The sequence below is a fragment of the Trachurus trachurus genome (genome assembly GCF_905171665.1).
Source record: "Trachurus trachurus genome assembly, chromosome: 1".
Taxonomy (NCBI): domain Eukaryota; kingdom Metazoa; phylum Chordata; class Actinopteri; order Carangiformes; family Carangidae; genus Trachurus; species Trachurus trachurus.
Window position 1 is genome coordinate 22,123,260 of NC_139891.1, and position 13,928 is coordinate 22,137,187.

The 13,928-nt window shown below is 43.5% G+C and overlaps 1 protein-coding gene across 2 annotated transcripts in view; it reads right to left on the reverse strand.

The window, feature by feature from the left end:
* lef1 (lymphoid enhancer-binding factor 1) overlaps positions 1-12,299 on the reverse strand; it is a gene marked incomplete at both ends in the record, with an annotated part of 43,753 nt that extends 31,454 nt beyond the window's left edge. For both annotated transcript variants that reach the window (XM_083990909.1, XM_083990910.1), the window contains 3 exons: positions 8,483-8,610; positions 9,937-10,003; positions 12,096-12,299. In XM_083990909.1, coding sequence (XP_083847035.1) covers positions 8,483-8,610; positions 9,937-10,003; positions 12,096-12,299 — 399 coding nt within the window. The remainder of the gene's footprint in view (positions 1-8,482; positions 8,611-9,936; positions 10,004-12,095) is intronic.
* Between the last annotated feature and the right edge of the window lie 1,629 nt (positions 12,300-13,928).

Genomic DNA, 13,928 nt, shown 5'->3' on the forward strand with positions numbered 1-13,928 from the left:
AGCAGCAGGGAAAGAGCAGCATTCAGCTCTGCTGTTTTCCTCTGTGACTTGGGGCCACTGAGTTTTTCTCCAGCCATAGTAAATTGGGCGCCTGGGGCAGGAGCCTTGGCCAAGCTTGCATTTCGGAGCCGGCTGTGGAGGGCATGAGGGATAGAGATATGGCACTGGAGGGGGGGACAGGGCTGTGGATGTGTGGTGGTGGTGGGGGGAGTGGAAGCGCAGTGGAGGTGACATTACGCACATGTTTTAACACAAAAGAGAGACCTGGCTCGTTAGCACACTAACTAGCGAGTTCCATGGCAATCAGCGCTCTTCATTCTTTCTGTTCTCTCTATCCACTCCGTCATAAATATGGCTACATCTGCAAGTGTAATCACTCCATTGTACTCTGATTTTTTGCTCTGCTGGACAGCAGCATGGCAGCCTTGCATTTCAGCACCCCCCCACCCCCACCCACCACCACCACTACCTCAATCCCCTCCTTTCCCTCAAGTGCCCTCGCCTGTTACTGGCTACTCCTTTCCTGGTGAGGCCGGTGTGTCTCACAGATTACAGAGCTCCGGTCGCTCAGGTAACAAGAGTCACTAATCTGGCTGGGGTTGAATTACGCATAATTGCCTCGGCACCGTGATTGATTTCAGCCCTGGAAAGGAAAAGACGACGGCTCACCCACCCCCCCACCACCACCACCACCACCAAAAACACCCCCCACCACCACCTCCCTCCCTGCCTCTCTCCAGCGCTCACGAGCGGCAGCCAAGACTCTCCATCTAGTAGGAGGCAGGAGGCTTTGAAGAGATCAAAGCCAAGGCCGGGAGCAGTTGCGCGCCCTGGGAATACGGGAGAGAGGCTTTCTGCTCCTCAGCCCTATTTTCTAGCGTCATGTCGGATTGCAGCTGTATTGCATTTCGCCAGTTTTCTTAATGCTCTTGGTTTTGACTTTGACATCAGTGATCCCCTTCAGTTTCTTCAAAAACAAGGGGGGAGGAGGAAAAAAAAAAGAAAGTGAATGAGGAAGAAAGAGAGAGAGAGAAAGAGAGAGAAGGAGGGGGGAGAGAAGGAAGGAAAGAAAAGAGCGAGGGTAAAGAGATCTACAGACTGATTTTTATTTTCACAACTCCATAATTGGCCAGTTCAAAGGAGAGGAGGGGAGAATGTAGCATTTGTTTTCAATTCTGCAGCCGATATGAAAGGAGCGACAAACTTTTATGGGTTTCCCAAAAATTAAAGACAGGCAGCTTTTTTTTCACAGTCAAAGAACAGGGTGTTTTTTATGGCCAAGACCACACAAAACGAACTGATAGCAAAGCCCTCCTCTTTGTCCTCCCACAGAAAAACTCAACAGAGCAGCGTAGCTCTTACGTACAACCATGTGTCTGTGCATGTGTGTGTGTCGGCGCGCAAGACCAAAACGTGAGAGTCTGAGTCTTACTTGGTAGGATGTAGAGAAAGTAGTTTGATGTTTTGCGCAAAAAAAAAAAAACACCAAAAGGACGGCATGAAGAAAGAGCGCAAGTTATATATCCATCTATTCATTTAACAGCTTGGCTAATAAAGCCTGGTGGCGAGAAGGCACCCTTTGTACTGTAACTATGCAGGCCCTATACCAACCTCCTACACTGGGGACCATTAATATTTCAGCGCTGTCAGATACACATTGCATGTGAGCCTCTTTAGCACTCACACCCACAGCAGAAAGAAATAATGAGCTTCTGAAAAATATGAAACAGCAACGGGGAGGAGGGAGGGAGGAGGGAGGGCGGGCGCGAGCGCACCAGAGACTGACCAACTTCATACAACAGAGCAGCTATTGATCATAGCTCTATTTCTTGGTTGGACAAAGTGAGGGCTGTTTGAGCTTCTCTGAAGTCTGGACACAGCCGGCAGGATTTGCACCCATGTTTCACTCCTGTGGTCCTATTGTTCCCCTTGCTGCAGTTTACTAGCTGGAACACTGCTCGTCTCTATATAGACCTACAAGCTGTCAGGATGGAGTCAATAAAGCTATTCATGTTTTTACTCATTTTACAGCTGTATCAGGGAACAGTGAGGTGCTGTTCAGGCTTTTTTTAGGGACTACTGTCCAAGCTTCAATCATGGATGAAGGCTCCATAAGTCCGACGTGAGAAGTAGGGGCATATCAAACTGATTTTTACACTACAAACAATGACAACGATGGTAAAAAAATAGATTTGTTTCAATCAAGTTTCATCGTTAATGCTGCAGCATCAGGCTAAGGAAACCACCACTTCACCCACAGTCTCTTCCAGCTACGCACAGTCATAACAACGCCAAGAGTGACGACAGTTACACAACTAATTGACAAAAAAACACTGCGCTCATGAAACACTCCGCCCTCTCGTCTCCATTTCTGATCCACCCTTACAGGAAGTCCACACCCAGGCCGTTCAAACAGATCTGGGCATGAGGGACAACCTTGGTGAGGGCCTTCTCGCTGACCCCTGGAGATCAGTGGCAGGCTGCTGGTGCAGAGTGAAGCCCTCTGAGCAGGTGTTGTGGGGCCTCAGCAAACCGTCTGTCCGCGGAAGCCTGACTCACTGGCTCCAGGCAGCACCGCTTGATTGGTTAAGCTTCATCCAATTCAGTGGGAGGATGGGGAGCGAAGAAAGTGTCATCATCTATGAGCGCTGCGCTTTGAGCGGTAACGTGCCCAAAATAAACATCAACAGGGGTTAAGTGTGCCTGTGTGACATGCTCACAACCATGACACTCCTGACTGCTTTCCTCCTCGACGCATAAAAACACACATTTTCTCAATGTGTTACACACTAAATGTTAATGATTTTCACTTCATAAATAGCCATCCTTTCATCTGCATCACTCATTTCTACAATGGTTTTCTGATTATATCTAGTGCTTGTTTTGTTTTGTTTTTTTCGTATCGCCATCATGACGCTGCCTAAAACCTGCCACTTTCGTTTTAATGCGTTAGAAAAAGATACAATAAACTCCAAAGACAAATGTGTTCATCATCTAAACAAAGAAATCCATAAACACACATATTTTCTCTCTCAAAATCTAAATCGTAAATCAATCAGCACGCACTTGCACTACCAAGAAAAATAAATCATCCCGAAAGTTAAGCTGCGATTGTCTTTTCTTTTCTTTTTTTTCTCCTTCCAGCTCTCATCTTACACAACAACGCATATCTCTCCGTCCTGGTGGAGAATCACTCTGCTCGGCTCCATTAAACGAGATGAAACGCACTGATAAGGTGATTGCAACCACATGGCGTCATTAGCACCATGCATATGGAGCAAATGTGTCAACCAGCATCACCGTACACAGCGGAGGACGAGGAGGAACCTTGGCGTTAATGGCGCTGTTTATAAAACAACGAGACCCCGGCGGTACTACAAAGAGCCGAGAGACGGCAAGTGTTTCTTCTGTGTGAGGTCTCTGGGTGCTGTCCTTCATGTGTACACACACATATTTCAGCGTTTGATAGAGCTGCACAGCAGATGACATCAATGTCAGTGCGGCTCTTTGAAAACACACGCTGGCCCGACAGAAGAAAACTACTAATTTGGTATATGTGTGGCATAAAAATGAGGCAATTACGCTTCTACGTTTTGACAGTTGCTACATATCATAAGGAGGTATTTTTAAGACAAAACTATACATAGACACGGTACTATACTACATAAAGGAGATGAAATGAGCTGACAGTGATCAGTGATCATATGGAGTTCAGCTGCTTTAAGGCAAAATTGCTACATTGAAGTCTAATAAACTTCACACGGCATGTCCACCCTGTAGAGAGACATTGAGAAGAAGAACTACACATGGTGCCATAAGCAGCCATCTAGAACATTATGTGTGTACATGGAAGGCTGCTGGTAAATGTAGTGTTCTCTTTAACAGGGATCTTCCACGGTAGTGCTGGGGGCATGAGCTCAGGACAAACATGGCACTGAGGGACACCAGAGCGGTCCTACCAAATCCCGTTAGGTAAGCCTGGGTTAGTGATTCCACGCTGCGAGACACTGGCTAGCAGATCCGTCACGTTCCCACTACATCAAAGGAAAATGCAGCACTACACCCCTCCTCCACACACACACACACACACACACACACACACACACACACACACACCCTCTTCCTCGCCATGAGGATCTGCAATTGAGGGTCCAAAGGGAAAAAGAGTGCACAGCAAAAGGAGAGGGAGCTCTCTAAACTCAACCCCCCCCGACCACAGTAGCAAAAATCGGCTTTAAAAAAATAAATATATATATCAGCGGCTCTATCCGTTTCTCCCTTCAAGCCTGTGACCGTAAGACTGTTCTTACATAGCTGAAGATCACCGATCACACATCTTCACACCCAGGTGAAAAACCCTCAACTGTATCTCTGCATCATCATCAACATTTCAGCACCGAGAGCACACAGCTGGGTTTTTATCTTGTCAACGATGCATTTATGAGTTTATTCAAAAGGGTTTTGGTCGGATGTCTGGAGCTCAGGGGTTGTAGGATTGGTTTTAAAACCCATGGAGGAGCGTGTAAGACGGGAGTTTTGTGGTTTTAACTAAAAGGAAGAGGAGGAGGGGGTGTTTATGTGACAACAGGGACGTGCTTTGAGAATGGATTTCAGGTCATTTAAAAATATGTCCTGTCCATCAAGCGCGTGTTGATCTTTATTTGGAAACTGTCATTTCCAAAATCCTGAGCGGAGTTCAGGAGGCGGGAGGATCACTTATTGAAGAGAAAAGACAAAGCCCATCAAAGCAGCCAACTCCTATTTTTCAACACATCAAACCTGGAGTGATGACATCCTAAATGCTTTGAAGATCATACTTCACAACCAGTGTGAGATGCATTAGGATAATTCTCACTGATATCTATTTTTAACAACAGGAAGTGTGAATCACTGCCATGTAGACAAGGCTCCACATCCACTGCATCTCAAAACCCTTTGATACACTGACACACTGACCCTGATCAAGAAGATGCTGCAATTACAGTTCATTGACCAGGTCGTTGTTTTCTGCAGTAACCTCGTTTCCTTCGTTTCTTTTTCTATCATTTATACTAAAAGAAACTTCACACAGCTTGATTTCTTCTTCAGAGATATTTGTGGTGTTGTTTTTTACCATGCATATGCTTAACATGGTTTCTTGGCTTGGACATCGTTTCACAAAGCCACACCCATCCTGAAGCTGAACTCCAAGTCGGACAAAAAATTTAAAACAGACAAGTTTCCTTGATTTTCACAGCCAAACATTGGGTTGTTGTTTTTTTGTGCACAGTAAGAACAATCAGGAACCGGTCTGTCCTGTGAGTGTGTCATCAACCTAAAATAAATCTTCACAAGCTAAGGTGGTCGCTTTTCACTAACCACTAATGAACTTAGAAATATATAAATATGATTCCCTGATGTTTTCTGTGCACAGTAAATGTAGACAGGCCGATGAGTAATGCAAGTGTAGAATAACATACATGTTAATCTCTTTAAATTATATACAACTAGGAGCCAGTTCCAACAAACACAATGCCCCCTGAGGCACATCACATCACAAAATGATTAAATGGCCCTCACTGAACTTTTAGCCTGTGGACTCTCCATCCTAAAACAGCTATAGGTTTACATAAACATCAGTGTATTTATACCACACCAGTGACTCTTTGATGTGGTCAGCGTTGTTTGAAATCCTCATTAACCATACAGTAAATGAAACTGAGCACCATCAGGCATCTCGACACCAAAAATCTCAGCTCTTGTGGCGGAGGCGACCCATCAGGCTAGAAGCACTAAAATCTGCTGACAATCAGCAACTCCCCAACAGCTCCATCATGACTGGACGGCATGTGCAGGAATGTCATGGTCAATGGAAATCAATCTAAACTACTGGGATTGGGGGCGGCGGTGGGGCTAGGGATGGAAGAGAATGAAAGAGAGAATGTGCCTTTGATCTCAGTGAAAACCGATCCCAGGCCTGCAGATACTGTGGCTGCGATGGCCAGCAGCAGAGGCAGCAATCTGACATCAGTGAGAAAGCCAGAGGACTCATGTTCCGTGATCCTTCCACCAAGCCTTGGCTCTTTTTTATTGGATAAGTGAGAGAAACGTATATAAAATGACTACCGTTTTATTGAAGACAGGGCGAGGGGGGAAAATTGGGTGAAAAAAAAAATAAAGCAGCCATGGTAAATGAAATGAAAGCGGGGCTTTAAAAGTTTTTGGCAGCGAGTACGCTGCCTAACTGCCTGGTCTAATTCATCTGCAGTGAGGGGTAATTTCCTCTCATACAGTCAGCTGGTCTCCATACAGACCTCTACGGGTTTTTCAGTGCATACGATGGGAATAAAATGATAAAATTGACCAGAAAACAAGCCATAAAAAGAATTTGGAAAGCATCATACTCCCATAAACTATTGAACTGAAGAGGGTGAATCATGAGGTAATCAGGATCACGTTTTCTCCACAATGTCACTTACTTTCACCCTCTTCAACTTTGGCACAGGGGAAGCAATGCAATTTTAACATCATTCCATGATAGAGTTGCGTATGAATGAAGATCCTTTACGCGCAGCATGTGGCATCTGCCCCCGACAATCACATCTGCCTCCGAAAGTCGATTCTTCTAGCAACACAGAAGTCGCGTTTCAAAACTTTACCCTGATGAAACTGACTCATATGCACAGCAAAAGGCACAAACAACCCAGGGCTTTTGCTTCCGCCGCACCATGTGTGAACGTTTCCTGTATGGAGGCACCAAACCATAGCCAGACTGGGCCTGGTTGTCTTCCCAAGTGTGATACAGAGACGTGGACAAAACAGGATTAGAGTGGACAGCTGCTGGTGTGCCCTGCGTTTTATGTCTGTCTTGAGAGGAGAAATTTGCAAACGGGACAGACACAGGAAGCCGCCAGTGAGAGACCTGCAGCTGGCCTGAAATTAATACCGTTACAGGGACATTTTCTCCAACAATACACGCCACCCCTGGTCAGTGCTATAAACTCCTCTGCAGAGGCAGCCCCACAGACGTGATGCTGCCTTCAGGCCTCTCTCAGTCATGCTGGGCTAATTAGAGGGCTTACATGGGTCATGTAGACATGCATCACCTAAGATTTTAACAAGATGAGAAATACTTTATATCTCATGCTAATCTGCTGGAAAATATGGCAAGCATTCGTTCACATAGGGTTGTCAAGGGGACGGGTGTCAACATCAACAATGCTGATACAAGAGGGTAAATATTGCACGGATACAACACAAACATTAAATGCTACAGGCATATAGAGATTGCTAATTCTCTAACTTGTTTTTAATTTACAATTTATAAATTCAGGTCAGAGTTCTTAGGATATAAAATTTGAATGATTTATGAGTTTTATAGGGATGGTTTTCTCTTTCAATCTTAACATTAGAAACTAAATGTGCTGCTGTGGTTGTGAAATCACAGCAGCTAATTAGAGGATTCATTGTCTGGTCTCTTGAATCTTACAAAGAAAATAAAAAAATAAAAAAACAAGTGCATATCACAAGGTTTTACAGCCCATTGAGACATCGAAGATTGTTTATTTTCTCTAACCAGCGATCCAAACCACAAACTATTCCATTTACAGTGACTGGAAATCGAGAAAAGCAAACAAATGAGAAGCTCACAAAAGCAAATGTTTGCAATTTTTTTACTGAACTGGTCAGAAAATCAACTATGAAAACTGAGCTGGATATACTGTAAGTAACACATTTATCACATCTTGAAGTGCTGAACTGAGTATTGTAATTCTTTCAAAGGACCATGATTCTTATTAAAAAATTCAGTTTTGTTTTTTTTACATTAACTATGGGCTGCGAAAACAGCTGAAACCACCACTGTCAAACAATGTCAGTGGTAATGATTTTTAAAGTTTGCGTAAGTTCAGCGTAACTCACAGTCTGTGGGGCAGGTGGATCAACAGGTTTCTGTGCACTAGTTTGTTTGCTTTTTAATAGTGGAAAATGTGGCATTAATATGAGAGTTCATAACCAACTTCTGTCATCTGTCCTCACTGGTCTGTAGTTTAGACTGTAGTTTCTCTGTAATTGTGAATTTAACCCGAGCAGGTGCAACATGGAAGCTCAGTCTCCGCTGTGAATCACCACACGCCATGTTTGTCTGGGCTTTCCACCCATCAAGCACTTGTTAATAAACAAAGCGTACTTGTTGTTTCAGACCAGCAATTTCGACATCACTTCGCAACCTTTTACCACAATCATAGAAGCCCCTTAGCTTTAACCCCGCCTCTAAAGAAAATAACTAATATCTTAATTATTTATTTTCTATCAAAATATGATTTCACTAAATACAATATCCTTGCCTTGATAAATTATGGACAGGTTATACTTTTCACAAACTGAGAGGCAGAGATCCTTTCCCAATTTTGTTTTGTACGTTTAAAAAAGAAAAAAGGTTATTCTCAGCTCTGAGTTCATGGCAGCGATGGCGTGACATGGAAAAACAGGAGCAGGTACTGACCGTTCTGGGCATGGGTGGCGAGAGGGAGCCATTGTTCATGTAGGAGTCATTGTTCATGTTACTCATCATGATGTAACCTGGGTAGCCCGAGTACGGATGGCCTTTGCTGTACATGTCTTGATGTTTTCCTAATAAAAAAAATCAAAAAAAAAAAAAAAAAAAAGTTGGGAAAAATAACAGAGGTCAGTTTATTAACATAAAGCACATCAACAAACAAGATTTAAAACAACTAGCATCAAAACTCTCCCCCATGCGCGGTTTTAAAACACAAAACAAATATTTCAGATGCCAAATTCCTAATGTGTTTTACAGTCAACCAAGCACATAAAGCTGGACACAAACTTCTGCCTCTGTTCTGATGCTGTAATGGTATCGCTGTCCATCGCTTTAACCCGTGCCCTATTTTGCCTCAGCCTTTTGTTTGTGCCCTTTCTTCCCGTCTTGCAGAGGAGGGTCGCATTATACAGAGGAACAATGGAGCCCCTCTGTGCCAATTAGCACCAATTAGAAGAACATACAGACTGTGTCAAAACAGGAGACGCCCCAACTGTTCCTCTATGCCTTTGACCTGAGAGGGGGAGATTTATACAAGAGGCCTCAATACAACGCCACTCGCCACTCAACTGCGCGCTGCAGTAATAAGGCCAGGGGTGGAGGGAGGTGGGTGAGGGAGGGAGAGAGGGAGGGAGGGGGTGTTCTTTTCGTATACAAGCCTGATGGCAACATGGATCTTGTTGTGAAGAAAGCCAGTGTTTGGTTTGAAGGGGGATCCTGTTCTGGAGTGAAAGGGGGAACAAAGAGGAGACACACTCCTCCTAAAAGCCCTATAATGATGACCTGCAGCAGCGGGGTCAGACTACAATAGCCAGAGTGCAATGAGCCCCGAGCGGCAGCAACGTGTTGCATGTGACAGTGCAGCCGCAGAGCTGATGTATGTGGGGGGGGGGGGGGGGTAAATGCATAATAAGAAGCACAGGAAATATGATTTTGAACCAACTGTGCTACATTGGGTCTAATGATCATCCCCAATGTCAAACACGAGGGAATAAAAAAGGAGCATAATTATCCTGCTTTCACTTCAAGTATTCATTGTTTTCCCCTTTCTGCAGGAACCCTCATCTGTGAGGTAGGTAACAGGTAGCTGTGTCCATGAAGGTATAGCATGACTAGACCTGAGCGGGCTTGGATCAGAGATTATCTGTCTGAGGGCAGCAGAAACAGGGGAACTGATAAGAACAAGGGGCCAACAGTGCAACAGTGTGACTGATCACTTCTGTGTAGGGAAAAAAACGAGGTGGTGCTTTCTCACACTCAGCTCAACATCTCATGCTACAGCACATTTTATTCTGAAAATCCAGAGTTTTCTAGCAGTTAAATAGCACAGGGACTGCAATAAAAACATTTTTTTTAAAAAGTCGACTTAACAAGCTCTCGCTGAAGGCTGTGTCACTTACCATCTTCCGGATGGTCTCTGTGTTTTTCATGATATGAATCTTGCGGTATTTGGGACTGTCTAGCTGCCTGTAAAAAAAAAAATACAAAATAAAAAAAGAAATGAAATGATGCTGAATCAATTAGGAGGGCCTTCAAAGGCGGTTACACAGACAGACATGGTGATACGGTCAGACACTCACAAACAGTGCTGGGACAAATGTTGTCCCATTGCTTGTCACCAAAGCAGAACAAGCTCACCACACAGACACACACTTACACACACACACACACACAAACACACACAGACACCACTATCTATAGAGGGGTGACGGAGCAGCCTGCATCAAAGCTTCAAAAGAACCACTTAATTAAGCTTCATGTCCTTAAGGAGCTTACAAATTAACTTGTTTTCAATACCATAGGTCCACTCTCATTTTCATCTCTCAGTTTAAGCCTCCTTCTAAATTCAAATAAATACGAGTGTATTTGTGTTATAAATTAAAAAACCCTCTGTGGTAAGTGAAAAAACGAAAATGGTGCATAGAGTTTTTGCAAGAAAAAAAGAAGAGAAAAATCCCTGCACTTCGCACATCCATTTCCTTTCTCTTTTTGAGTCAGAATTGGGAAGAGGACCTCTTTTTTGGAGTTCAGACCCCTCAGGATGGCTTCAAGCTGAGCGAGGGAACTTTGCTGGATTCCTAATTAACATTCAGCCTCTGTCTTGTGCGTCTCTAGGACATTTGGTGGTGAATGTGTACAGTCTTGTTCAGGATTTGCCCGAAATTTCATTAACACTGCGGTTAATGACAAAAACAGCCGACTAACTTTGTAGTGGGGAAGCTGCAGCCTGCATCCCGAGGTCAGTGCACGGGGTAGACGAGATGCAGGAAAAAAAAAGAAGAAAAAAAAAAGATTAAGTCGAAAATTTTCAACCGTGATGTTTTATACCTACTCTGTGCCTTTGTGTGCTAATAAAAATGCAAGTACCGAGTGTAAAGCAGGAGAGCAATAATTTTAGAAACATTAAAAATTCATCATTAATAATTCCCCCATTGAGATTCTACATGCATTTACATACACAATGAATTCAACGCATTTATACATTGAAGAATTTCTTCTGATAGACACATCTTGCCTCCTAATATTCTCCATTTATATCTGATCAGTGACGACAGGCCAAAACAAATGCAACTGTGAATGTGTTTAATATATGTACACCTCATACCCCAAAATATGCAAAAAAAATAATATTTATAGGCACCACAAAATAGAACCACCATAATAATAATAATATTAATAATAATTATAATAATTTCAACATTTAGAATTGGCAGGAAAATGCTGCATCCTGATAACCAGATAACTGGATAGTGTCCTTTTGTTTAGGTAGAATTTTATAAGCTTTGATCTCTGAAGCAAATTAATAATCTTGTTTGTCAATAGCTTTTGCTAAACAGATTCATGTGCTGGTGTTTACAGCTGCTGAGGGTTACAGTGTACCACAGCTAGTAGCCTACTTCTCACAGGCAGCACACAAGGCCCCAGTTCTTGCATCCAAAAATATATTTTTTTGATCAAAATTTCACAATGAATTCATAAAATGTAACTGATACAGAGGGTCAACACATTTAGGCCTCGAGCATCTCCTGTGAGGGGATTATTGAGAATATATGATGTGGTGTTTTTGGAGGAGCATCTGGATGGTTTCCTGGCATCATTTTCAATTGAAATAAAAACACACAGCAGTATAAGTCGCAGTAAAACACAGGACGATATAAATACAACTGAACACAACTTGTAGGTTACATATTCAATCAGACAGAAATCCTGATGATAAAAATGAATAATATACAATATAAATCTCTGTATATGTCAGGAGACAGAAACACATTAATGGGCTTTTAGCTGATTTTCTTTTTGGTGCAGATTATCCATCTTTCTGACTGAGAAGGTCACTGACATCAGAGTGCTAACAGCTCAATGAAACCTAGGTCTATTCATGATTAAAAAGGCTGATTAAAACAACTTTGTTAACAGGCTGCTACAGGCCGTTTCCTCTCCTCTGTGTGTGATGGGAGTTCAGAGTTGATACCCACCTTTTCTCCCTCTCTCTCTCCCTCTCTCTCTCTCTCTCATCATTCACCACATCAAGTGAAAACACGCATTACACATTACTCACATCGTGACTGTTGCTGTTGGGGCTGCTCTCTGACTCGTTGACCAGAGATGACTTGATGTCCGCCAGGTCTCCCTCTTCCTCCGAGTGGCTGAGCTCGGCGAAGATCTGCTCCTTGTGCGGGTCCCCTTCGTCTTTGAACGGGATCATTTCGTCTGTGGCGCACAGCTCCGGGTCTCCGCCGCCGCCGCCTGATAACTGTGGCATTTTGACTTGTCTTTTTGTCTTTCTCTGTCTTTCTTTCAAATGCTTTTTACTGTATCTGTTTCACCAAGAACACTGAAGGCAACACACACACGCCACAACTGTCCGTAACTACGGAGTGTGTGTCTGTGTGTGTGTGTGGAGAGAGAGGGGGGCACAACTCCCACCAAAATCCCCCAATGTAACCGACTGACTGGGTAAAACCGTCCTCCTCTCCCGTTGCACCGGAGCGTCGACCGGGGAGTCAGTTGAAGAGGAAGCGGCGTGCGAACACGCTGCCGGTGTGTTTTTACTGAAGCAACAGGAGGAGTGTGTGTCTCGCTGTCGGCGTCCTCCCTTTCAACACGAGTGTTTCAAACTAAAACTCAGACCCGGAAAACTTGGGATGTAAGGGGTCGGAATGAGAGTCCTGTGCACGCCTCAATGTCATGAGGAAAAAATAGAAAAGAAAAAAAAGGGAGACAAACCACGAGTTAAAATCTCATCACTAGTTTTTCAGTCAACACACGCACAGCTGACGACGGATACGGTCCAGTAACAAAAAATAATAATATGACTCAACGCTACAAAAGTGCATTTAGCCTATAAAAAGTGTGGAGAAAATATTTCCTCGGTGGTCCTGTGAAGAAGCGGAGTCGTCCTTGAACGCCACAGTCGGCTATAACAAAAACTCAATCACCGTCTAGAGGTGAAAAGGTAACTGATGGATGTGCAACTGGAGGAAAACACACAACAGTTTTAACGCTCAGACGAATCAACACGCCTCGCTGTGAGTCGCATTCATGCTTCAAAATACATCCTCGCAGCCGGCCGGGTCATGAGGAGGGATGAAAGCAAAAAAAAAGAAAGAGAAAAGTCATAAAACAATCACAGAAAAAAGAAGATACAGCGGAAAGGCGCCGTGGACCGACTTCCCACTGCTCCCTGCACTGCTTCCACAGTGTAATGTAACCAGTGTGTGTATGTGTGTGTTGGTAATGTAGCTGTGCTCCCTCCTCCTCTTTCTCTCTCTCTCCCTCTCCCTCTCTCTCTCTTCAGTCACTGGAAGGAAGGAGAGATGAAAGGGAAGCCGAGGCTCTGATTGACACCGCACCGATTGACACTCCTCCTGAGAGAGAGATTTATACACAGCTCACAACAAATGGGCAGACAGGAGGGGAAGAAGAAGGAGAAGAAGCGACGAGGCAGACACGCGCTCTGTGTGTGATGGGTGAAAACAATCATTATAAATAAAAATTGATAATAAACAGAGAAGAACAAGAGCTTGAGCCTGTTAGGTTCATGAAGGCAGAAGAAGTGGAATTTCATCAAAACGCAAGAAATGGCAATAATGTTATTTTAAGTAGAAACACCGAGTAGCTGAGGCCACAGAAAAAAAGATGAAGAAAAAAAAACACTCTTCATTTTTACATTTTCACCAACCTAATAGGCTAACAAGGTCGTTCAAGCTTTATCTTCAATTAATTTGAGTATTTATTTAGGAACATTTGGGGGCAAAAGGGGGCTGTCTTTTTCACCCTTTAAACTGTTTTTTTCTAATTGTTTTGGTTTACAACAGAATGAGTTATTGACATAAAAATTACAGTCATTCAATAAAATGATATATTTAAGTCTCCATCGTGACGAGATAAG